Genomic DNA, 25,081 nt, shown 5'->3' with positions numbered 1-25,081 from the left:
TAAAAATCTGCCCTGACGTGGTGTGAAAGCTCATCCCAGATTTCCCCAAAGATTCACACATTTTGGACAACCTGGCTGAGGCTCAGATGAGCAGTTGGAGGCACAACCTGTCGGGTTTTCACCCACTCTGGGGCGTTTGGAGATGACATTTTTGCAGCTCAGAGGAGCTAAACCTGTGCCTCCAAATGAGACTCCTGGCCACGCTGTGGATCATTTCTGCAGCATTTGCTCAGTGCAGAGAATGAAAAAGGAGAGGAAGAATTGCTCTTTACAGACTCTGAAGGAGCTGGAGTGCATTTCAGGGTTTTTATGTGGCCTGTTTTTGTATCAGCTCAGTGACAGGTGAATTTTCCAGATTTTTAAAGGAATGCAGAGACGCTGCTACATATTTTATCTGTGCTGGGGGTGAGGAAAAGAGATCCAGCTTGCCCAGCCACTGCTTTCCTATTTCCCTTTTCTATCTCTGAACCACAGGAGCCGTCTCAGAATAATGAAAAGCCTCGCAGGGAACATTTTTCAGATGTTCCTGGGCGATGCCAGCACAGCGTCTGCTGGAAAAACACAATATTTTATCTGAGCTTGATCCGAGTTTTTGTGCAAAATCACTTTACTCCCTGGGCTTTGAAGAAGAGCAACTCCTTCCCTCCCTCCCAGGCACGGACTGATAGCCCTGAAGACAGCAAGGTGCTGCTGCTCCCTGACAGATGCCAAACTTTGTGTGGAATGAGGGAGCTGAGGAACGCCCAGCCAGGCTTCCAGGGAAACTCTGGGAGTTGTCTCCTGCAGCACCTGCAGGGTTCCTACCCTTGCAGACGGGTTTGGTGCCGTTCCAGGTGCGGTCCTTGGTGCAGGTGAGGGCAGCTGCTCTGTCTGACTCCATCATGAAGCCAGGAGTGCACTGGAACACCACGGATTTGTTGTAGGTGAAGTCGCTGCCCAGCCTGAGCCCGTTGGCCGGCACGCCGGGGTCTCCACAGTTGATCACTGCCGAGGAAAGGGAAAAAAGGAGAATTTCTGGCAGCTGGAACCACACCTGTGCTGGTTCTGAGTGTTTTTCCAGGTGGAGTTTAAGCAGTTAAATGTGGAGCAGGTTTGTAGCACACTGGGCTGGAGCTTAATGGCTCATTAGAAAGGAGCTGGATTAACACTCATTAAACATTAAAGCAAATCCAGGTCAAACCTGGGTGAAGGGAAAGCAGTTTGCCCAAAGCACTCCCCACTTAAAGTCACTGCCTCTGACGTAAATCCACCTTTGTCACCACCCAGCTCCCAGCCCCGAGGTCACACACATCCATGCCCCAGGAACATCACCCTCAGGAGCAGCCCCAGAGAGCTCGGCCAACATCCACTCCCAAAATTATTCCAGAGCTCCCTCCATGGAAAAAGACAACCCCAGAGCAAGATTTTTTCCATTAGATCCCAGCAGAATTCCCTGAGCTGCTGCTGGTGCCAGGCCAGGCTTTAGGAGTTTCTCAGGGTGCCACTCATGTGTTGGTGCCTTAGAATTTGAGCTTTTCTATTTTATATCTTTGTAATCCTGCAGTTCTTTAGTGCACAACTCCAAACTCCACACACAGTGTGAGCTGCTGCTTTCCCTTTTTGGCAGACACAACAATTCCTCTCCAGGCCTGGCAATCAAGGACACCTCACTGCCTCAGGCCTCAAGAGTAGTGAACAAAAGTGAGTGAGGGGAGCAAACTTGGGGTAAAATTACTTTATTAACTGAAGCTGTAATTCAAAGATGAACCCCCAATATGCAAATTGCCCAAACTTATAAAAGTGTGATGACTTTTATAATGGATGACTGCTTACAAAGTCTCACATTTTTATAATTTCTGGTTCATTTGCATATTGGAGCTGTGAAAAATGTGTATTTTATGATTGGCTTTTTGCAAATATTACAATGAATATTATATGTGTAATGTTAGAAAGTTGTGCTGTATTCTCTTAAGTAGTCTGTTAAATGTAGTTTTAGGTTACAACATAATGTTAAAATGGAAATTCTGACATGTAGGATTTTTTTACTAACTCAAGCAAGAGATGAGATAATCAAGAAACTCTGCACAGAGATAACAGCACAGGACAAAGAGTTCCTGCCTCCTTATGAGAAATGACAAACATTCTTCCACCTTCTCTCTGTCTTTATGGAACCACCAGGATTAAGGCCAAGAAGTTGACAAAACCCAGAAAATTCTTAATTTGCAAGGAATTAATGCATCATGTATGAGATATATGAATATGCAACAGGCTGTTTCTTTTAAGGTTATTCCTTTGTTCACAAGTCATGCTTGTCATGACTCAGTGTCCGAGAGCATCCGGACGTCCGTAATTCTTTGCTTTTTATTGCCTTGTAACTGTCCTAACTCTAAACTTTATTACTCTATTTGTATTACTATTTTTATAACCATTTCATTATTATTAAACTTTTAAAATTTTAAAACCCAAGTGATTGGCGTTTTTCACAGGAGTTCATTGTCCAATTACACCTTTAGGTAATGAAATCCCAACATGTTTTTCTCTCTCCAGCCTGCGTTGTTTCTCTTGGGGCTGAGATTTGGATTATTTGTCTTTGGTCCCCAGCTGGAGAAGGAATTGTTTTGTCTCTACTCTGTGAAGAGAGCTCACCATGCCCTAAAACAAAGCTCAGAATTGCACACTAAAGCAGCACAGAGTGTGAAAAATATAAAAGCCAAAAGTTGGGGCACTGTGGGAATCCAGGGCTTCCCTCTGGCTGCCCTGGCAGGGGTTAGAACCCCCCTGGACAGAGCCCCCAGAGACACTGGCTGTGATCTCTGTCCATGGAAAAGAGTTTTCAATCTTACAGGATCAATTACAAGCTCTGAGGGTTTGATATAAGTAATAATTAAGTGTGGCACGGGTGCAAAAGTAAAATTTTAGGATTCTAGATAAAGGGTCCAAAGGGGACAAGATGGAGGAAATTGGGTGTGCCTTGTCCTTTTTCTCCTTCTTCATGCCCTCCATGTCTCACTGTGGTGTTGGCATTTTTCTGTTGGTTCAGGCTGGGGACACACTGTCCAACGTAGGTGACAGATATTGGCACGTTATTGTAAATCCAGCACAGGTAGTTTGTGGTATTTAATGTTTGTACCATCCCACTGAGGGCAGAGCCCCACACGCTGCCCTGCAGGACAGAGCTGCGGCAGGGCAGCAGAACATGTTAGAGATAAACAGAATAAACAACCTTGAAACAGCACAGACCAATTATGGCTTCTGCTTTGGCAGCGGGGCTGACAGACAGAGACTTTCTACAATCTCAGAATTATCAATACCACAGATTCCAGGGCACCGGCAGCGCTCACCAGTGCACTCGGGGCTGGTCCCGGTCCAGGTGCCGTTGACGGTGCAGTGCCTGCTCAGCACCCCTGTGGAATAAAACCCTTCCCTGCACTGGTAGATGATGGAGCTGGAGAACACCAGGCCGTCGTTGAAGATCACCCTGGCGTTGCTGGGCGTCCCGGGGTTCCCGCAGGAGATCACTGCCGAGGGAAGCGGCAAAGGAGAGTGAGCCAGGGAACCGAACAACGCCCCACAGCTCCACGGGGCTCCGCCTGCATCGCCTGTCCCCAGTAAAGGCAGGTTCTGGGGACATCAGAGACGTTCTGGGGACATGAGATCACTTTTGGGGACACCAGAACCATTCTGGGAACACTAGAACACTTCTGGGGACACCAGAGAAGTCCTGGGGATATCAGAGGAATTCTGGGGACACTGGAGCAGTCCTGGCGACACAGGAGGAGTTCCAGGGACATCAAAGGAATTCTGGGGACACTGAGGCAACTCTGGGGGTTCCAGGGCTGCTCTGGAGACATCAGAGCAATTCTGGGGACATCAGAGCAATCCTGGGGACACTGGGGCAGTCCTGGCAACACAGGAGGAATTCTGGGGACATCAAAGGAATTCTGGGGACATCAAAGGAATTCTGGGGACACTGGGCAGTTCTGGGGACACTGGAGATATTCTGGGGACATTGGGGCAACTCTGGGGACTCCAGGGCTGCTGTGGGGACACCAGGGCAATCCTAGGGACACTGGGACAGTCTTGTGGACATCAGGGCAGTTCTGGGGACACCAGAGAAATCCTGCAGACACCAGAACAGCTCTGGGGACATCAGAGCAGTCCCGGGGACACTGGGGCAGCTCTGGGGACACCGGGGCAGTCCCGGGGACACTGAGGCACAGGAGTACCTTCGCATTCCGGCTGCGTGCCGCTCCAGGAGCCGTTGGGATGGCAGGTCCTCTCGGAGGAGCCCCGCAGGGTGTAGCCGGGCTCGCAGCTGAACCTCACCACGCTGCCCACGTCGAAGGCGTCCCCCAGCCCAATCCCGTGGGAAGGGATCCCGGGGTCGCCGCACACGCCCTGGCTGCCCCCTGCCCGGGGAGAGCACAGGGTCACCAGAACCACCAGGGGATGGTGGCTCGTGTCCCTTGTCACCCTCATCGGGAATTCCACCCCCAGCAGAGCAGTGGAATTCCAAACTGGGCATTTCCCGGTTCCAGCAGCCCCTCGGTTTTGAGCTGGATGCAAAGGTGGCCACAATTCCTGAATGCCAAGGTGGAGCCTCCAGCCCCAGGGATGTCCACAAGGAATTCCCACGTGCTCCAAGCCAGCCCTGAGCAGCCAGAACTCAGGGAACGAGGAGGGGCTGGAGTGAGGGAGGGAAAAGGGAAAGGGGAAGGGTTCGGGAAGTTCAGGGAAGGGAAGGTGATGATGGGTGGAAGATGATGACCATGGCTGGGTGACCACGGAGGGGTGACCACAAACAGGTGACCATGAATAAATGACCATGAACAGGTGACCATGAATGGATGACCATGGCTAGCTGACCATGGCTGGGTGATCATGAATGGGTGACCATGAACAAGTGACCATAAATGGGTAACCATAAATGGATGACCATGGCTGGGTGATCATGAATGGGTGACCATGGCTGGGTGACCATGAATGGGTGACCTTGAACAAGTGACCATAAATGGGTGACCATAAATGGATGACCATGGCTGGGTGATCATGAACTGGTGACCATAAATGGGTGACCATGGCTAGCTGACCATGGCTGGGTGACCATGAATGGGTGACCATGAACTGGTGACCATAAATGGGTGACCATAAATGGATGACCACGGCTAGCTGACCATGAATGGGTGACCATAAATGGGTGACCATGGCTAGCTGACCATGAACAGATGACCATGGCTGGGTGACCACAAATGGGTGACCATGAACGAGTGACCATGAACAAGTGACCACGGCTGGGTGACCATGGCTAGCTGACCGTGGCTAGCTGGTCGTGGCTGGGTGACCATGAATGGATGGCCATGGTTAGCTGACTATGAATGGGTGACCATGGCTAGCTGACTGTGGCTAGCTGACTGTGGCTAGCTGACCGTGGCTAGCTGATCAGGGCCGGGTGCCCTGGCAGTGCCCTCCCGAGCCCCTCACCCGAGCAGTGTGGCAGGGAGCCGCTCCAGCGCCCGTCCAGCTGGCACATCCGCGTGGCATTGCCGACCAGCGTGCGCCTGCCCAGGCAGCTGTACCTGACCACGGAGCCCACCGTGTGCTTGTCCCCCGAGATCTGCGCGTGGGGAGGGGACCCGGGGTGGCCACACGACACCACTGCAAGAGAGACACAGCTTCAGCACCCGGGGATTCCAGAATTACAGCTTGGGGGGACCTTAAATATCTATTCATTCCAACCCTTTCCATGGGCAGGGATGCTTTTCCCTATCCCAGCTTGCTCCAAGCCCTGTCCAGCCTGGCCTTGGACACCTTCAGGGATGGGGACACTTCCAACTGCTCTGGGCACCTGTGCCAAGGCCTCCCCACCCTCACAGGGAAGTTCAACACACGGGAAACAAAAACATGGGAAAATCTATATATTTTTTTTTTTAAACATTTAATCCCAGGAATACACAGAATCAGTGGTAAAACTGACCTGGGTTTCCAAATCCTCCAGATCCCAACATTTTAAGAAAGGAGATCCCTTGTACTCAAGGGTGCTGAGGGAGTCTGGGATCAGGGTTTTAACAGGAATTCCCTCCCAGCTGTGGGAACATGGATCATCACTCACCAATTCCCCAGGATCCATGCAAGGGGTGAGGACAGGACAAAAGGAAAGGAAAATGTGCCCAAAGCTGCTCGGTAGGATTTGGTGAGGAGGGATAAACATGGAAAAAACAAAAGGAACAATCCCAGCTTTGGAACAGCTCAAGCCAATTGGAATTTCCGGAGTTCCGAGGCCATTCCCGAGGGCAGGGAATGGAATTGCAGCTGGTTTAGTGCCCAAAGGGACAAACTGGTCATGCTGGGAGTGGGGCTGCTCCTGCCTGCACCTCCCTGAGGCAGCTAAAATCCTCTCTGGATCCCAAATTCCCAGTGCAAGACAGGACTCACTCACTCAAGTGAGCCCTCACTCACTCAGGTGAGTTTCCACTCACTCAGGTGAGCCCTCCCTGTGCTCCAGAGCTGCTCCTGCCCTCTCCACCTGCACCATCCCAGCTGGATCCTCTCCTCAAACCCCAAAATCCATTGGGATTCCACCTGGAATTCCTCAATATCCATTGGGATCTGCCTTTTCCTACACAGAGAACCCCTTCTAGTAAGATCCTTTCCTCAAACCCCAAAATCCACTGGGACTCCATCTGGAATCCCCCAAATCCACTGAGATTCGACCTGGAATCCCCCAAAATTCATTAGTATTCCCCCTGGAATCCCCTAAATCCACTGGGATTCCACCTGTCCCTACACAGAGAACCCCTTCCAGCAGGATCCTTTCCTCTAACGCCAAAACCCATTGGGATTCCACCTGGAATCCCCCAAAATCCATTGGCATTCTACCTGGAATCCCCCAGAATCCACTGGGATTCCACCTGGAATCCCCCAGAATCCACTGGGATTCCACCTGGAATCCCCAAGAATCCACTGGGATTCCACCTGGAATCCTCCAAAATCCATTGGGATCCACTTGTCCTTACACAAAAAAAACCCTCCAGCAGAATCCTTTTCTCAAATCCCAAAACCTAATGGAATTCCACCTGGTATCCTGCAAAATCCATTTGGATTCCACCTGGAATCCCCCAAAATCCATGGGGATTCCACCTAGAATCCCCCAAAATCCACTGGGATTCCACCTGTCCCTACACAGAGAATGCCCTCAGCTGGATCCCTCTCCTCAACCCCAAACCCCCTTCCCTGGGAAATTCCTGAAACCACTGTGATAATTCCCACGTGGATTTTTTAGGGGGGATTTTCCCTCATGAATCCGTGGGATGGACAGGGAGGGTTGGGGCCACTTACAAAGGCACTGGGGGAGGGCTCTGTCCCACGTGCCATCGCCCTGGCACGTCAGGACGTGCGATCCCAACAAATAAAATCCGTGGATGCACTGATAGGACACGGTGGTGCCGAAGCTGAACCTGTGGGGGCCGCTCGGCTGCACTTGCCGGACGCTGTTTTCCAGGTGCCCGGGGTCAGAACAGTTCACAACTGCAAACAAACAACAGAACAACACCCAAAAATAACAGGAAGCAAAGGGTGGGGCAGAAAAATGTGGGGTTCTCAAAAAAAAAAAAAAAAAAAGCAGGAAAAAAGGTGGGAAATCGAAGATTTTATGCTGTGATTTAAGGGTTTTTTTCGCCCCCTGTGAGATTTTTGAGGGTGAGAGTGGAAAAATTTGTGGTGAAAAGGGGGGAAAAATGGAGTCCAGGCAATCCTGCAGGTTCTGACCCAGCAGCAGAGGCTGGATCTCCAGCCCCAAACTGGGATTTTGATTATCCAGGTGGGAATAACTGATCCCAAACTGGGATTTCCATCATCCAGCAGGGAATGACCGATAATCCAGCGTGGCCAGAGCTCCTGGATGTGGGGAATGCAGAGGGAGGGAGTGCAGGGGATTTGGGAAGTGAACCTGAGTGCTGATCCCATGGGAAACAGGGAAGAGGGCTCTGCACAAAGCTGTGGGAAGATATTTCCTGGGAAGATAAACGAGGAGGTTGGACAAGGTGATTTGGGGGAGCAGAGGAGAGATCCTGATTTTCCATGGATTGTGACCTCAAGGATTGTGACCACAGGGTGTGTTTGTAGGGTTGTGCCTGCCTTTAACACCCTCTAACCCCAAATCTGGGTCTGATCCCAAATTTCCTTTTCCAACACCCTCCAACCCCTTGGAGGTGAGAAAATCCCATGGGATTTCCAGCGTCCCTGGAATCTCCAACATCCCCTGGGTGGTTTCCAGGGATTTCTGGCTTGGGAAGATGGAGAAATCCCAAAGGAGAGCCCAGACCGACCTCGGCAGGCGGGCAGGGTGCTGCTCCACTGGCCGTTGGCCAGGCACTGGGATTGGGAAGCTCCCTCCAGGCGGAAGCCGGGGTTGCACTGGAATTTGGCCACGTCGTTGAGGTTGAACTGGGAGCCCTGGGTGAGGCCGTTGGGGGGGTTGCCAGGGTGGCCACAGGTGATGGCTGCAAGCACAAAAAGGAAATGTCACCGGGTTTATTCCTGGAGAAAAAGTGGATTATTCATTGGGAAAAAATTGTGAAGGGAGGAGAGCATAAAAACCCCGCACATCAATCCCAAAACCCAAAGATTTGGGGCCTGTTTTGTTGAGACATTTAAGAGGAGATTTTTGTAGGTTTTATTTGCACCAGGAATTCCCTGCACCCAGGAATTCCCTGCATCCCTCTCCAGGCAGCAGTGAATAAAGAATAGGTTTTATCCTTCATAAAGAAAATGGGAGTCCTGCGTGATTTATGCTGATAGAAAACCACCCCGAACATGCATGCATGGCCACCCCACACCTCGGGGGTGTGAGCTCTGCCCAGCCCTTTCCACAACCCCTTCCACAGCCCCTTCCAGGCCCTCCTGGCTGGAATGTTCCCCAGCAGGGCTGAAGGAATGACAAGTACTTACGCACACAAGAAATTAAGAATAGAAAGACTTGATGGACAAGTAATAACCAATAAAGTACTGGTCAGAAAGCTACTAACCAATTGGAATCACAGATGGGCTCTGTAAAACTGTATAAAAATGAGTTATGTGAATAAAGAATAGGTTTTATCCTTCATAAAGAAAATGGGAGTCCTGCGTGATTTATGCTGATAGAAAACCACCCCGAACACGCGTGCATGGCCACCCCACACCTCGGGGGTGTGAGCTCTGCCCAGCCCTTTCCACAGCCCCTTCCACAGCCCCTTCCAGGCCCTCCTGGCTGGAATGTTCCCCAGCAGGGCTGAAGGAATGACGAGTACTTACACACACAGGAATTTAAGAATAGAAAGACTTGATGGACAAGTCAAATCTCTTTTACTAACCAATAAAGTAATTGGCCAGAAAGGTGCAAACCAACTGGAATCACATTTGGGGTCTGTGAAACTGTATAAAAATTAGTTATGTGGATGAAGAATAGGTTTTCTCCTGCATGGAGAAAATGGAGTCCTGTGTGATTTATCCATTTAAACCACCCTGAACATGTGTGCAGGACTGTCCCACACCTCGGGGGTGTGAGCTCTGCCCAGCCCTTTCCACAACCCCTTCCACAGCCCCTTCCAGGCCCTCCTGGCTGGAATTTTCCCTGGCAGGGCTGAAGGAATGACAAGTACTTACGCACACAGACAGGCGTCTTCCCGGACCAGCGGTGGTCCTGCTGGCAGATGCGCACGGACATGCCGATGAGGCGGAAGCCGGGCTGGCACTGGTACACCACGCTGCCCCGGTAGTTGTAGTTCTCCCCGTTGATCTGCCCGTTCACAATGGGGCTGGGCACGCCGCAGTGCCCGGCTGGAAGAGGGGGAACAGCAGGAATTATCTTGTTATGTAGAGTAAACGTAATTCGCGCCATTCCTTATATAAAATGTGTAATATTGGATATTTGTTAGATTATGCTTGTTTGTATTAGCACCCCCCCAACCTTGCAGGGGAGACCAGGTGTTTATTAGAAACTGATTAGAAACTGATTTACAATAAGAGGGTGTGGCTCAGCCAAAAGATGGGCCATGTTGGGAGAGAGCTTTTCTGGGCATGGATGGGGCTCACGATGCCCAGACTGGTTTGGGTTGGAAAGGAACGTAAGGGTTGTCCACAGGGACACCTTCCACCATCCCTGGTCACGCTGTCCAACATCTCCTTGGACACTTCCAGGGCTGGGGCAGCCTCAGCTCCTCTGGGCAATCCATACCTGCTGTTTATAGTGAAGAACACATCCCAACATCCAACCCCGTTCTCTTTCAGCTCCAGGCTGTTAACTCAAGACTCTGCTGCCATGAACAAACATCCCCATCCCAAAACTCTCCCTCACACCTACTGAAGATGCAGGAATCAAACTCTCCCTCCCTTTTACATCCACTTCAAACGTCATATCAGTCCCTAAAACCCTCGTGTCCCTCCCGAGGTGCCCTCCCCACAGCCCCTGGGTGCCAGCAGGAGCTTCCCAGGGATACCTACCCAGGCACCGGACCTCAGCCCCGCTCCAGAGCCCGTTGGCCATGCACTCCCGGACCCGGGAGCCCACCAGGGTGTAGCCAGTGTTGCAGGAGAAGATGGCAGTGGCCCCGTAACTGGTGAGGGTCCCGATCTTGTTCCCGTTGGGAGGGGTGGGCAGGTCCCCACAGGAGATAACTAGGATAAATCCCAAAGGATAGTCAGAGAGCAGGCTGGGTTTTGGAGGAATGCATCCAGGCACAGCACCAGGAGTTATTGCTGGAGTGGGAAAGTTTGTTAAATAATTCCAGGAATTATAATCATTCCATGCAGAGCCATGTTAGACAAGGTGACAAAAATAAGAGCTGCTGACATTTATGCTTCAGGACATGAGGGAAGCACTAAAGACAGGCTGGGAAGGAACCAAAGGATTTTTTCACACCAGGACTTCCTCACACAGGAAAGTTTTTCTGCCATTACCATTGCTGGATGCAGCAGGAAGCCTGATTCCCAGAAAACCCACAGAATCATGGAATGGGGTGGGTGGGAAGGGACCTTAAAAGCCATGAGTGGGGACATCTCCCACTAGGCCAGGTTGCTCCAAGCCCTGTCCAGCCTGACCTTGGAGTGGCACAAAGTTTCCAATTAAAAGTGACACCCAGCTTTCCCCCACAAGCCAAAACCCCAGGATCTGCAGATCCCAGCTGCATTTGTGGGATGCAGGAGCCCCTGCAAACCCAACTCCCCCTCACAACTCTTCATTTTATCTCTATTTTCTCTGCCTTCCAGCTCTGCAAACCCTCTGGAGCTCCCGCTGGGTGCTCCTGACCTCGGGGCACTGCCAAGATCCTGTCACTTGGATTTAGGTGGCAATAAGGCTGAGGGAACAAAAGGAGGTCAGGCTCCTGCTCCCGGATCCACAGGAAGAGCTGGCAGGGGGAAAAGTACATCTGTCACCCATGCCAGCAGTCACAGCTCCACAAACAAAGGCAGGCAGCAGGGAAGGAGAGATTTTGCAGCCTCTGCGTGCACTTGGAGAGAAAAACCCTCCACCTCTGACAAAAGGAGAGATGCAAAGCACAGCAGTGGTGTCAGAACAACTGAGAGCTGCTGGTGTGCCCCGTTGGGTTTGATTTGCAGGTGACACTGTTACCCTTGTAAACCTGGTGTTTGTGTGAGAGCTGAGGCTTGACAGCAGAATTCTTTATTTTCCCTCCTTAAAAGCCCTGACTTCAGAGCAGCTGTGACAGAGAAGCTGCTGGGACCCCACAGCAGCAGCTGAGCTGAAGGGCTTGAGATCCCAGAGAAGTGCTGGGATTAAACCAGGAATCACATCCAGGAGCCTCCCTGCATCCCAGCTCTCTTCCAGCAGCTCTGCTGTCTCCACCTCAGCTGCTGCCAGGAGTAATTAAATCCCATCCCACAGCAGGGACACCTTCCACTCTCCCAGGTTGCTCCAACACAGCCTGGGACACTTCCAGGGATGGGGTGAGCTGGAAGGGATGGGGCAGCCACAGCTCCTCTGGGAAATCCATCCCAGCCCTTCCCTGCTCTCACAGGAAAGGACTTCTCCCCAAAATCTGAACCAAACCACCTCAAAAATGCCCAACAAACCAAACCACGCTCCACCTCAGCTGCTGCCAGGAGTAATTAAATCCCACCCCACAGCAGGGACAGCTTCCACTATCCCAGGCTGCTCCAACATGGCCTGGGACACTTCCAGGGATGCAGCAGCCACTGCTTCCCTGGGAAATCCATCCCAGCCCCTCCCTGCCCTCACAGGGAAGAATTTCCTCCCAAAATCTGCACCAAAACCTCCCATCCTGTACCCAAAGGGCACCAGCTCCTTGGTTATCCATGAAGATATTCAGCACCATCCTGAAACCCCCAGGATTTGTTGGGATTTGCTGACCCCAAACATAAAAGCAGTCCCTGGTGATGCTGCCCTGGGAAATCCATCCCAACCCCTCTTTACCCTCCCAGGGATGAATTTCCTCCCAAAACCTGCACCAAACCATCCCACCCTGTACCCAAAGGTATGGCTCACCCACCAGCACCATCCTGAAACCCCCAGGGCTGGGATTTGCTGACCCCAAACATAAACCCAGTCCCTGGTGACGCTGTTCTAGGAAATCCATCCCAACCCTTCTCTACCCTCCCAGGACTGGATTTCCTCCCAAAACCTGCACCAAACCCTCCCATCCTGTACCCAAAGGGCACCATCTCCTTGGTTATCCATGGTCACCCACCAGCACCACCCTGAAACCCCCAGGGATTTGATGGGATTTGCTGACCCCAAACATAAAACCAGTCCATGGTGACGCCACCCTGGGAAATCCATCCCAACCCCTCCCAGGGCTGGATTGCCTCCCAAAATATGCATCAAACCCTCCCATTCTGTATGCAAAGGGCACCATCTCCTTGGTTATCCATGGAGATATTCAGCACCACCCTGAAACCCCCAGGATTTGCTGACCCCAAACACAACCCCAGCCCCCGGTGCCACCCCGGCGCGTCCCTGCTCTTACTTTTACAGGTGGGCACGGGCTGCCCGATGCTCCAGGTGCCGTTGGCCTGGCAGCTGATCACCCTCTGGCCCGTGTAGTAGTAGCCAGGGTCGCAGATGAGCATCAGCTGGGCGTTGTAGTGGTACTGCACCTCGTAGGTGAGGCGCCAGCGGCCGTGCTCCACCGCGATGCTGCTCACGTCGGGGCACGTCACGGCTTTGGGGGGGAAATGGCACAGAGAAAATGGCACAGAGAGGTGGTTAAGTGCTGCCCTGATTTTTAAAAGTGTTTTCTTTTCTAGTTCCTTTAAAAGTTTCCTATGCCTTCTGATGTTTATGTATTTCTACCGAATTTTCGCACGCTGTTCATATAAATAATGATTGTTTTGCATTCTTTGTGGGAGGAGAGAATTGATGGGCAGTTGGTTTGACCAGTGTGGTTGGAGAGGTGGCAGTTTCACCCTACAATCCACTGTCACAATTAGAAGGCAATAAAAAGCAGATGCTCTCAGACACTAAGTCAGGAAAAGCATCCCTTGAGAACAAAGGAATCACCCTTAAACCAATACACTTGTTGCATATTCATACATCCTTCATGGTTATGCATATATTTTATTTAAAACAAGAAACTCTGTTGTATGTCAAGTGTTTCCTCTAATCCCCTGCTGTCTTCGAGTCTGAGAAAAGCCTGAAGAAATTAGTTTCTTCTGATAAGAAAACCATAAATTCTTTTTCTTTGGAAGATTTAGGTGTTCCTCAAAGCAAGTATCTCATTCCTAAAAAAAAACTTCCCCCACGTACATAGTCTCTATTTTAACATTATGTTGTAACCTAAAACTATATTTACCACACTGTGTAAGAGAATTAACACAGCACAACTTTCTAACATTACACATATAATATTCATTGTAACATTTGCGAAAAGCCAATCATAAAATCCGCATTTTTCGCAGAAGGCTGAAGAAGTTTCACGAGAACTTTAAAACTTTTGAAAGAACAATAAAGAAAACACTTTTAAAAGTCGGGGCACACTCACCCAGGCACAGAGGGGGCTGGTTCCCGTTGCTCCAGACGCCCTCCTGCAGGCACTCGGCGCTGGGCTGGGCGCCCGGCTGCAGCTGGAAGCCCTGGTTGCACTGGTACACGGCCTTGGTGCCCACCGTGTACTCCTTCCCAAAAACAACCCCGTTCCTCGGGGCCCTGGGAACTCCACAGGAGAGAGCTGGGAAGAGAAAACGTGGATATTCTCAGCTCAGCCAGAGAGAAAAGGAGAAAGATTTCTCGGCGCTGTCGAGGCAGGATGGGAATGAAGAGACTCTGTTCAGAAGGCTGCTGAGAGTAAAACTCCAATTTTATTCAAAATCCACTGCTCTTTATACAGAGCTTTGTGCAGACCAACTCCATTGTCCTGAAGTGAAAACAACCATTCGTGCAGAGTGCTTGATGCACAGAGCTAGAACTTAACCATAAAAAATATGAAAAACAAGGAGATAAAACTCTAATTTACATATTTTCCAACAGATTCCAGGCTTCTGCCTCATTAGAAATTAGGGGAAATCCCAGAATCCCAAAATAATGAGGTTGGAAGAGACCTCTAAGACCATCAAGTCCAACCTGTGCCCTAACACCACAACTAGACTGTACACCAAGTGCCAAGTCCAGTCTTTTCTTAAACATATCCAGAGATGGTGATTCCACCACCTCCCTGGGAAGACAATTCCAGTATTTTATTATTCTCTCAGTGAAATTTTTTTCCTAATATTCAAGCTAAACCTTCCCTGACGTAGCTGAGGCTGTGTCCTCTTGTTCTGTCAGTGCTGCCCGGTGGGAGAGATTGACCCTACCTGTCTGCAACCTCCCTTCAGGAAGGTGTAGAGAGCAATAAGGAAAGAGGGGAAAGAGAACGAACAGGAAGGGTCATGGCCTTATCTAGGCTCTGGACAGGGAGGACTTCTCTGGCTCTGGGGCAGGAAGGAGGGGAGCAGGCTTATCTTGATCAGAGTCACAGGGTCGCGGGGAGTGGGGAAAGGCATAGCCCGAGCACAATGTAACATCCCAACCCGTCCCTGCTCTCACCTTGGCACAGGGGGGTGGCTTCCCGCCAGTGGAAGTGGCCCTGGGGGTGCTGGCTGCAGGTGGTGGTGCTGTGTCCCACCAGGCGGTAGCCGGCGTCGCAGCCGAAGCGCACGGAGCTGCCGGGGCGCAGCCCGGAGTGGCTCAGGATCATCCCGTGGGCTGGGGGCTGCGGGAGGCTGCAGTAGGGAGCTGCCAAGGAGGGCAGGGAAAAGCAAAGCGGTCACAGGATGAGCAGCAGCAGGGTCATTCCCTTCCCACCGCCAGGAATTGCAGCGAGCTTTCCCCAAAAACCCCCAAACCAAAAATCGGTGATGGATGAATGCGGAGTCGAAGCAGAGAAGGAGCGCGAGGCTCTGGTCTGAGCCTCCAGCTCCAGGAATAAGGAGTCATTCCTGATAATTAAATATTCCTTCATTCATTTGCTGAGCAAAGTCTGGACAGACTTTTCCACTGCCTCATCCAGAAACCTTTCCCAATATCCAGTCCCTGCATCAATGACTCCCCACATCAGGCTTCAGTTCTGAAGAGTGGTTGGGAAATGAGCCAAAGCTCCAAGGTCTCTCCCTGGAATTTCTCCTGACTGTGATCCTGCAATCCTGGTCCTGATTGTGATCCCACAATCCTGGTCCTGATTGTTCCAGAGTGGCTCAGACACGAGCCAAAGCTCCAAGGTTTCTCCCTGGAATTTCTCCTGACTGTGATCCCACAATCCTGGTCCTGACTGTGATCCCACAATCCTGGTCCTGATTGTTCCAGAGTGGCTCAGCCACGAGCCAAAGCTCCAAAGGTTTCTCCTGGGCAGATCCTGCCTTTCCCAAGCTCAGAACGTGCCCAGCTTTGTGCCTCCCCTGCCTTGGCAGCTCCTGCCCTGACAGCTGGATTTCTGTGAGAATTCCATGGATTCTCCTGGCTGTGGAGCTGCTCCTGGCAGGGGCAGTGGGACTCACCAGAGTAGCGGATTTTGAAGCCTTTCCTGTTGTAGGCGTGGTCGGAGGACCAGCGCAAGAAGACGCTGCTCCCGCTGCTGGTGACCGTCAGAGGGGCCGAGTAATTCCCACTCAGGGACAGCAGCAGGGGGCTCTGCCCAGAGGGACCTGCCAGGAAGAGGGGACAAGGTGATTTATTAAAAAAATATTGATCGAGTACCAATATCCAACTGTGACGGACAAAAACTCTCAAACAGTTTAAAGTTAGAAAGTGTGTGTTTACAAAGCTACAATTTCTGAATTATTAAATAAATATGGATATTGATCTAGTACCGATACCCAGCTGTGACAGACAAAAACTCTCTAACAGTTTAAAGTCAGAAAGTGTGTGTTTATTGTGTGTGGGATAGCTCCCAAATCCACACCACACCTCTCAGGTGATTACAGAGTCTTTTTATCCATACAAGTATTGAATACCCAAAATACAAATGCATATTTATCATTTTGGTACATCCCATTCCTCATTTCGTAGGCTAATAATTTCAAAATCTATTAAGCATGCGTAGTTTGTCCCTTGAAATGGGTCTGTGGTCCTGTCCATAGGGAGGGGTCCCAAAATGAAGTAAATTAAGTCTTCCTCCTTCTGACCTTTCTACCTTTTCAACACAAATATGACAAATGAACTCTTGGTAGAACTCCCATTCCTTGTCTTCAATTGGATTCAGAACAGAGGAGGCCACAATTGTCTTATGTTCTAAAAGCTATTTGTCAGTTTGTGTATTTTTCATTATAAACCCAGCTAACTAAACATTGTGCTGACAGGCAATCAGTTATTAGTTAACTACTAACTCCTAACTTCATCAAGGCCTACTCATTTATTTTAATTAACTCTAGTAAGGCTTATCTCTAACTAAAATCCCTCACGGCTGCCATGGGATTATGGAACCCCAGGAAGGTTTGGGGTGGAAGGCAGCTCAGAGGGGTGAATCTCTTACCATCAAAGATTTCAAACTCATCAAACTGCTTCTCGCTGAGGAAGTACTCGATGGTGAGGGAGATGTTGTAGCCTGGCTCCACCTTCACCACCCAGGAGCAGGTCTGGAAGTGGGGGTAACTTCCCAGGAAGCTCTGGCTCAGGATCACCCCCGTGGAATCCGTCATCAGCTGGTTCATGGGGCAGTGCACTGGGAATGGAAATGAACATTCCTGGTTTTCCAGAGGAAGGATGGAAGCACAAGGTCTGTCCTGATGAGCCAGCTCCAGGCAGAGCACGACCCCTGCACTCCTCAATCCCCGGGGCTCAAAGAATCCCAAAATCCCACAAATCCCAACAATTGTCACATTTAAAGAAAGGAGCAAAAAGCAACAAAACCAACAAACCGAAGAATCCTGAAATCCCACAAATCCCAAAAATTGTCACACTTGAAGAAAGGAACAAAAAGCAACAAAACCAACAAACCATTCCCACTGCCTCGACCTCAGCTCACACCTCTCCCAAAATGAGCAGCACCACAACCAGAACCCTCCAGAGGCAGAAAATCCAAGAATCCCTGGAAACTTTGGTAGAAGAAAAGCAGGAAGCACAGCTCAGCCCATGGAATTGTTAACTGGCACATGACAACTCCAATTCCTGCTCGGGGGGGGATCTCACTCCCTCCTCCCAAAACCCCACACTCCTGCAGATGGGAAAATTAACCCCAAGGATGAAAAATGTGCCAAAAATCCTCCCTCAGAGCCTTCCCAGAGCTGGGAAATCTGGGATTTATGGAAGCTTTACCTTCACAGGTGGGTGGGGGTCCCTCAAACTGCAGGTGGGTGCCCAGTTTGCAGGTGAGGATTTCGTTCCCAATCAGGGTGAAGCCAGGGAGGCAGCGGTACCTGACGATGTCACCTGGGAAGGGATGGAAAACAGGGATGGGAGGGGAAAATGCACAAAAAAAAAAAGAAAAAAAAAAAAAAAGGGAAATTATGGGATAAAAGGTGGAGTAGAGGGATAAAATGGGGGATTGCAGAGGTAAGGGGGGAAATAGAAGGATAAAAGGGGGAATTGCAGAGATAAAAGGGGAAACAGAGGGATAAAGGGGGGAAAGAAGGGGGAAATGGGGGAATAAAAGGGGAAATGCAGGGATAAAAGGGGAAATTGCAGAGATAAAGGGAAATAGAAGGAAAAATGGGGAAATAGAGGGATAAAGGGGGAAACAGGGGGATAAAAGGGGGAAATTCAGGGGTAAAGGGGGTAAATATTGGAATACAAGGGGTAAGTTCAGAAATAAAAGGGGTAGGTGCAGAAAAAAAGGGTAAATGCAGGAATAAAAGGGGGAAATGCAGGGATAGAAGGTGTAAGTCAGAAATAAAAGGCTAGGAAAGTCATGCTGGAGTTACTCTGGGATAAACCCCTGTTACCACACCAGATCTGGGAATTACTCCAGGTGCACACTCCCCTCAAAGTGAGCAGCCAGCGTGAGAAGCTGCTCCAAAAAAAATCCTGGCTGCAGCCGCTTCCAAATGTGGATGACAAAAAAAAAAAAAAAATCACAAAAAAACTCCTGAAAGATCTCCAAAAAGCAGAATGAAAGCTCCAAATCTTCGTGTGCAACACCTGAGAAATATTATTATTCCCAAAGATTCCTGAGAGATTGCAAACAGACTCAAATCTCTCCCCCAAAAAACGTTTTTCCGGGGAGAAAAAGGCTGGGAACAACGGGAACACTTGGATGATGCATTTGGTGTTGAGCTCCTTTGGAAAACCCTCTTGGAAAGCCAGGATTTGGGGAGGGAAAAAAGCATTCCCAGGAGGTGGAGAGGTGGGAATGAGGATGAGGAGGATGAGGGAAGGTTTTACCAATGTTGAACTCCTCGTTCTCTGTGATGATCTCGGCGTTGGGAACGACGGTGGGAGGCTGGCAGCGGAAAAGTTGGAAAGCTGGGAAAGCAAGGGAAGAGCAGCCACGATGGAATCAGGGAAATTTCCTCCCTCCCACCAGGAAAATCCTTCCTCTCCACCAGGAAATTCCTCCCTCTTCACACGGAAATTCCTCCCTCTCCACAAGGAAAATCATCCCTCTCCACAAGGAAATTTCCCACTCTCCACAAGGAAATTCCTCCTTCTCCACCAGGAAAATCCTCCCTCTTCACCAGGAAATTTCCCACTCTTCACCAGGAAATTCCTCCCTCTCCACCAGGAAATTCCCCCCAGAAAAAACTGATTTGAAAAACTTCCTGGAAAAAAATTGAGCTGAAAAACATCCTGGAAAAAAACTGGTTTGACTTCCTGGGAAAAAAACTGGCCTGAAAAACTTCCTGGAAAAAAACTGAGCTGAAAAACATCCTGGAAAAACTGGTTTGAAAAACTTTCTGGGAAAAAAAATGAGCTGAAAAACTTTCTGGAAAAAAACCTAGTTTGATAAACTTCGTGTTAAAAAACTGAGCTGAAAAACATCCTGGAAAAAAGCTGAGCTGAAAAACATCCTGGAAAAATTGGTTTGAAAAACTTTCTGGGAAAACTGTTTTGAAAAACTTCCTGGAAAAACTGGTTTGAAAAACTTCTTGGGAAAAAAAACTGGCCTGAAAAACTTCCTGGACAAACTGGTTTGAAAAACTTCCTGGAAAAAAAAAATGAGCCGAAAAACTTTCTGGAAAAAAACCTAGTTTGATAAACTTTGTGTTAAAAAACTGAACTGAAAAAACTTCCTGGAGAAACCTGGCCTGAAAAAACTTAATTAAAAAAAAAACAAAACTGAGGTCAAAAAGTTCATTTAAAAAAACCAGGCTGAAAAACTCTCTGGAAAACTTGGGGTAAAAGGTTATTTTTTGGCATTTGCAGTACACACCATAGAAGTAGATGGCGAAGATGCCTCCGTTGGCGGCGTCGCTGTGGAACCTCAGCAGGACCTGGTTGGAGGAGCTCTGGGCAGATTTCTTGGCCGAGTTGCCTGTGAACACCCCCAGCTGAGGGGATGTTTGCTGGGGCCCATCCCTGATGGCAGGAACACAAGGAAAATGAGATTTTTCCAAGGATTTAAGCTGAGGAACCCGCCCTACTCCTTTCCTTTATCCTCCCTTTCCCACATCCACATTTCTGACCCCCCGCTCCACTTTATCCCCTACGACCTCTCCTGGCTCCCAGCTGACAATCAGAAAGGCAAATTTCACTTTTAACCTCAGAAATTGAGGAATTAGGACCTGTTTCCCACAGGAATTTCATTCCCTGTTTGCCCAGCAGACATGGGGATATTCTGAAGGTCAGACTTGGAGTGCTACAAGCTCAAAATTTGGTCACAAACTCTTTAATCAGAGCTCCCCTGGCTGCCTGAAGTTGATAATCTCCATTATTAGGCATAGATAATATTATTTATTTATTATTTGATATATTTCTATATATTATTATTATTTATTATTATATTCATATCAAAAGAAAGTTTTTTAAATTAAAAAATAATTTAAATAAATAAATAAATAAAATTTAAATTAAAAATAATAATTAATTTTTTTTTTTAATTTCTCTTCTCCAAAACACCAGGAAGCTCCCATCCTGCAAAGGGGATCCCATTCCCAGCTGCTGCTATTTCAGAGCCAGGAGTATTTCCCAAAATGAGTCCTTGGAGTGGCTCTGCACCCACCAGACGGTGATGAAGTCGTTGTAGGGCTCTGTCTGCAGCAGGGTGAAGTTCAGGTGGATCCCATATCCCACAGGCACTGTCAGGAGCCAGGTGCAATCCTGGGAATTTGGGTACTGGTTGGGGAAGCCAGGAGAGTAAATTGTCCCATTCTGGGCAGTGACATTGCCCCCACAAGGCACTGCAGGGAGCAGAGAGAAACACAAACCCAGTCAGGAAAATATCCCTTTAAACATCCTCATATCCCATTTTTATTCCTTTTTTTTTTTTTTAATTTTATTTATTTATTTTCTATACAAAGGTTAATAATTCTGGATACAGGAAAATCCAGATCTTGGCCTAACTTGCCTCAAATAATTCCTCTCTGCTCCAAGCACTGAAAGAGCAGCTGAGGATTCAGCTCTTTGTGCTCTCTGGGGTTCAAGGACTTACAAGAGGGCAAATATCACCCCTCTCCCTCCTTCCACAGCTCCTGCAGAGCCAGTGCTGGGATAAAGGTCAGTGCTCCTGGGAAATCTTCAATAAGCACATCTGAACTTCTTAAAGGCTCATCTGAAACCCTTCTGGAAGTAAATCCCACAGAATTCCGGCCACCAGCCCGAGGGGTGAGAGGCTGACACAGCCACGAGAGGGTTAGAAAAGAGAATTTGGGTGAGTTTGGGTGCCTGGAATGGAAATCTTCAGCCTGCAGAGTCCTCTGAGCACATTTTTCAGGAGAAAAAAAAACCACCTTGGAAGATTCCTGAGGATCTCCCACCTGGATAATTTTGGAGATGCCCATGAAGGAGACAGACAGGGACACACACAGAGCCCTCAGAGCTGCCAGGCTCTTTTATCAGTGACTATTTTTATTTACCAGAATTTATCAATTTATCAGAAATTATCAAAATTGATCAAATCAGCAGAAGCTGGATGTTGTTGAGGGAGTAAAGCAGCCAGGAATTATCACTCCAAGGCCCCTGGACTGCATCACACAGAAATCCCAGCTCCAACAGGGAGACACAAATTCTCCTCACCCACATCCCAAGCCTCAAACCCCTCTCAGCAGCTGCTCCAAAACGCCCCAAACATTCACCAAAACACCTCCAGGAGAGCAAATTTCCCTCCAAGAGCACATTCCCAGCCATGCCAGAGCCAATCCAGCCCCAGGTGGCCAGGTGAGGCCAGGCCATACCTTCACACCTGGGCAGGGGGTGGTCCCAGTTCCTGTTGGTGCCGTGCTGGCACGTCAGCACGGGGTGGCCGATCAGCTGGTAGCCAGGCAGGCACTCGAAGGAGATGGACTGGCCAACGTTGTAGCCAGCTCCTCTCACCACCCCGTTGGCAAAAGGCTCCGGGTCGGGGCATTCCTGCAGCTCGTAGGCTGGAAAAGCACGAGGTGGAATGGTTTGGGGTTCATCTCCCAGGGAAAAGGGGGAGAGGGTAAGGAGAAATGGACTCAAGCTGTGCCAGGGGAAGGGCGGGATGGATTTCAGGAGGAATTTGTCCATGGAAAAGGTTGGAATGGGATGTTCAGGGAGGGTTGGAGTCTCCATCTCTGGAGGTGTCCAAGGAAGGGCTGGAGGTGGCTGTTGGAAATGCAGGTGAACCCGGTGGGAGGAAATGCTGATGTCTGACTCCAGTTCAGAAGGCTGAATGATTTCTTTATTATAACTACACTATAATACATTAATATAGTATTTAAAGGAGATACTAAAACTACAAACCTACTTTTTCTAACTACCACATCTAACTAACTCACAACTCGTGACCCTCTCTCTGTCCAGACACATGGTGAAATCCATGAGCTGCCCTTGGCATCCTTTGCCCCTTTGAATTCCCACATGCCCAGGGGTTTTCCCGAAAACCAAAAGGTTTTCATGGACATTAGTGGAGGCAGAGCTGGGGGTCAAGCAGAGCCAAAAATTCATGTTCAAATGAGGAGAGCTGCCCAAGGACTCCAGCTGGGGAAAAAGCACCTCCATCCCCCATTACCCCCAAAACCGAGGGCACCTCTTTATTTTAACAAATTCTTTCTCTCCTTTCACCCTTTGAATTCCCACATGCTCAGCACAGAGGGCAGGGAAGACCAAAAGGTTTCCAAAGATGAGAAGGCAGAGCTGAAGGCTAAAAATTCATGCTCAAAACAGGGGAGATGCCTGAGGACTCCAGCTGGGGAAAACACACCTTCATCCCCCATCACCCCCAAAAATGAGGATTAAAACTTCATTTTAACAACTCCTTTCACCCCAGCTCTCCAAGCCAGCCCTGTGCTATTATTTGGCTGCTTCATTATTTACCCAGCCCTGCAGCAGGCTGAGCTCAGGACGTGCCTGGACTTCAGCTGAGAGGGAAAAGCAGCTCCAACATTCCAAAGCAAACTCTGAGGGCTCTTCCCCTTGCCCACGAGCCAAGCTTGAAGTGAACCTGCCTGGAACGAATTCCAAAGCATTTCAGTGTCACAGGGCACCCTGGGAACATTTGTTCCTTGCCCTTGAGGTGGAACAGTTATCAGGATTAAGCACGGCCTTGCTGTAACACCTTTCCACTCATTTGGATTAAACCCTCACGGAATTAACTCAACAACTATGGAATTAACTCAACAACCACCACCCCCGAGGGGCAGGACTGTCCTTCCTCACCTTGGTACTCCAGCTTGAAGCCGGGTTTGTTCTGGGAGTGGTCGCTGTGGAAGTAGACGGTGGTTTCGTGGGAGGTGGACAGGAGGGAGCCGGGCAGCTCGGCGCCGCTGAAGCGCCCGATGACGCTGCTGGTGTCGTAGGGCCCGTTCCGGATCTCCACAAAGTCGTGGTTGGGCTCCGTGGAGAAGTTCAGGAACTGGATGTGGGCACCTGGAAAGGGGAAAGGAGGAGTTTGGCTCTAAAATGGCAGCTGGGATTTTGCAGCAGCACCGGTTCCAACAGCAGCACCAACCCCAGCACCAACAGCAGCACCAATCCCAACATCAGCACCAACCCCAGCACCAAAATCAGCACCAACCCCAGCTCAAGTAGCAGCTCCAACACCAACATCATCACCAACCCCAGCTCCAACCCCAAAATCAGCACCAATCCCAGTTCCAGTAGCAGCACCAAACCCAACACCAGTGCCAACCCCAGCACCAATCCCAATACCAAACCCAGCTCCAAAATCAGCACCAACCCCAGCTCCAATAGCAGCTCCAACCCCAAAATCAGCACCAACCCCAGCTCCAACCCCAAAATCAGCACTAACCCCAGCTCCAACAGCAGCTTCAACATCAGTACCAACCCCAGCTCCAACCCCAACATCAGCACCAACCCCAGCCCCAACCCCAGCTTTAAACCCAGCTCTAACATCAGCACCAACATCAACCCCAACATCACCAGCAATCCCAGCCCCAATCCCAACCCCAGCTTTAAACCCAGCTCCAACCTCAACCCCAACATCAGCCCCAAGCCCAGCTCTAACCCTGGTTCCAGCTCCAAGCCCAGCTCCAAGCCCAGCCCTGCCCACCCGCAGAGCCCAGCCTGGGCACTCAGCAGGACTTTAACTGCCCTGGGGACACAAAGTGCCTTCAAACTGGCACAGAGGAGCTTTGGAGTGGAGGTCAGGAAGGAATTCCGCCCTGGCCTGGCTGCCCCTGGATCCCTGGGAGTGTCCCAGGCCAGGCTGGATGGGGCTTGGAGCAGCCTGGGACAGTTTCCCCTGGCAAGGGGTGGAATGAGATGATCTCCAGGCTCTTCCTGACCCAAACCAGCCAGGGATCCTCTGATTTTTCACCCCCTCTTCTGTGACAGCACCAACCCAAACCTGGCTCTCTCACCGAACCCCACTGGCAGCAGGATCCTCCACGTGCAGTCCAGGTTGCTGGGGTAATTTCCTGGGAAGCCTGGGCTCAGGAGCACTCCTTCCATCTCTTCTGCTGTTCCTCCACACTGGGCTGGAAAAACAACAGCGTTCATGGCCAGGATCCAGCCACAGGATCCCTTCCAGGACCCCCGAGGGGTCTGTCAGGGTGAGGCCCGTGGGAAATCAAGGAATTAAAGACTCAGCTGAGAAAAAGGAACCAGCACCAAGTTTCCAGGCATGGTCACATCAGGAATGGCTGTGCCTTTCTCCTGCCCTTTGGAGATGAAGGCTGAGCCCAGGGATTCAGAGGGAGAGGCAGATCTGGGCAGTGAGAGAGGGGATGGACACCTGCTCTGCCCACAGACATTGCATCAAACCAGGCACCAGCACCTGCTTGAAACCTTGACCAGCTCAAAAAATGACTGTGAAGAAGCTGAGTGATCCCATTTTGACTCCAGCCTCTTTTTTTCCCTGCCCCAGCTGCCAATCTCGGGGCAGTCTGTCACTGATAAATCTAGCACAGAGTGTTTGCTCACTGCCTGAAGCCAGCCATGTCGGCCCAAAAATATGTTTACAAAAGGCATCCCATGAAATTCAAACACTGACAGCACCTCCTCATGCTTATCTGGATGACCTCCACCGGTCCCAGCAGCAGCACCCAGCTGAATCCAGCCAAGTGTCCTCCTAACACGCTGTGACAGCCAAGCACAGGCTTT

At 49.9% G+C, this 25,081-nt stretch overlaps 1 protein-coding gene across 2 annotated transcripts in view; it reads right to left on the bottom strand.

Annotated features, from left to right (window-relative positions):
• CSMD2 (CUB and Sushi multiple domains 2) overlaps positions 1–25,081 on the bottom strand; it is a 224,638-nt gene that overhangs the window by 15,976 nt on the left and 183,581 nt on the right. For both annotated transcript variants that reach the window (XM_030290568.4, XM_030290570.4), the window contains 20 exons: positions 24,340–24,456; positions 23,177–23,386; positions 21,730–21,918; positions 20,559–20,736; positions 19,770–19,915; positions 18,782–18,862; positions 17,717–17,830; positions 16,935–17,123; positions 15,961–16,107; positions 15,014–15,202; positions 13,974–14,159; positions 12,960–13,154; positions 10,456–10,629; positions 9,619–9,792; positions 8,304–8,477; positions 7,315–7,503; positions 5,461–5,634; positions 4,206–4,388; positions 3,321–3,497; positions 805–984 (listed from right to left, as the gene is read on the bottom strand). In XM_030290568.4, coding sequence (XP_030146428.4) covers positions 805–984; positions 3,321–3,497; positions 4,206–4,388; positions 5,461–5,634; positions 7,315–7,503; positions 8,304–8,477; positions 9,619–9,792; positions 10,456–10,629; positions 12,960–13,154; positions 13,974–14,159; positions 15,014–15,202; positions 15,961–16,107; positions 16,935–17,123; positions 17,717–17,830; positions 18,782–18,862; positions 19,770–19,915; positions 20,559–20,736; positions 21,730–21,918; positions 23,177–23,386; positions 24,340–24,456 — 3,366 coding nt within the window. The remainder of the gene's footprint in view (positions 1–804; positions 985–3,320; positions 3,498–4,205; positions 4,389–5,460; positions 5,635–7,314; positions 7,504–8,303; positions 8,478–9,618; positions 9,793–10,455; positions 10,630–12,959; positions 13,155–13,973; positions 14,160–15,013; positions 15,203–15,960; positions 16,108–16,934; positions 17,124–17,716; positions 17,831–18,781; positions 18,863–19,769; positions 19,916–20,558; positions 20,737–21,729; positions 21,919–23,176; positions 23,387–24,339; positions 24,457–25,081) is intronic.

The sequence above is a fragment of the Taeniopygia guttata genome, chromosome 23 (assembly GCF_048771995.1).
Source record: "Taeniopygia guttata chromosome 23, bTaeGut7.mat, whole genome shotgun sequence".
Taxonomy (NCBI): domain Eukaryota; kingdom Metazoa; phylum Chordata; class Aves; order Passeriformes; family Estrildidae; genus Taeniopygia; species Taeniopygia guttata.
This window is presented reverse-complemented; position numbering and strand designations above follow the sequence as displayed.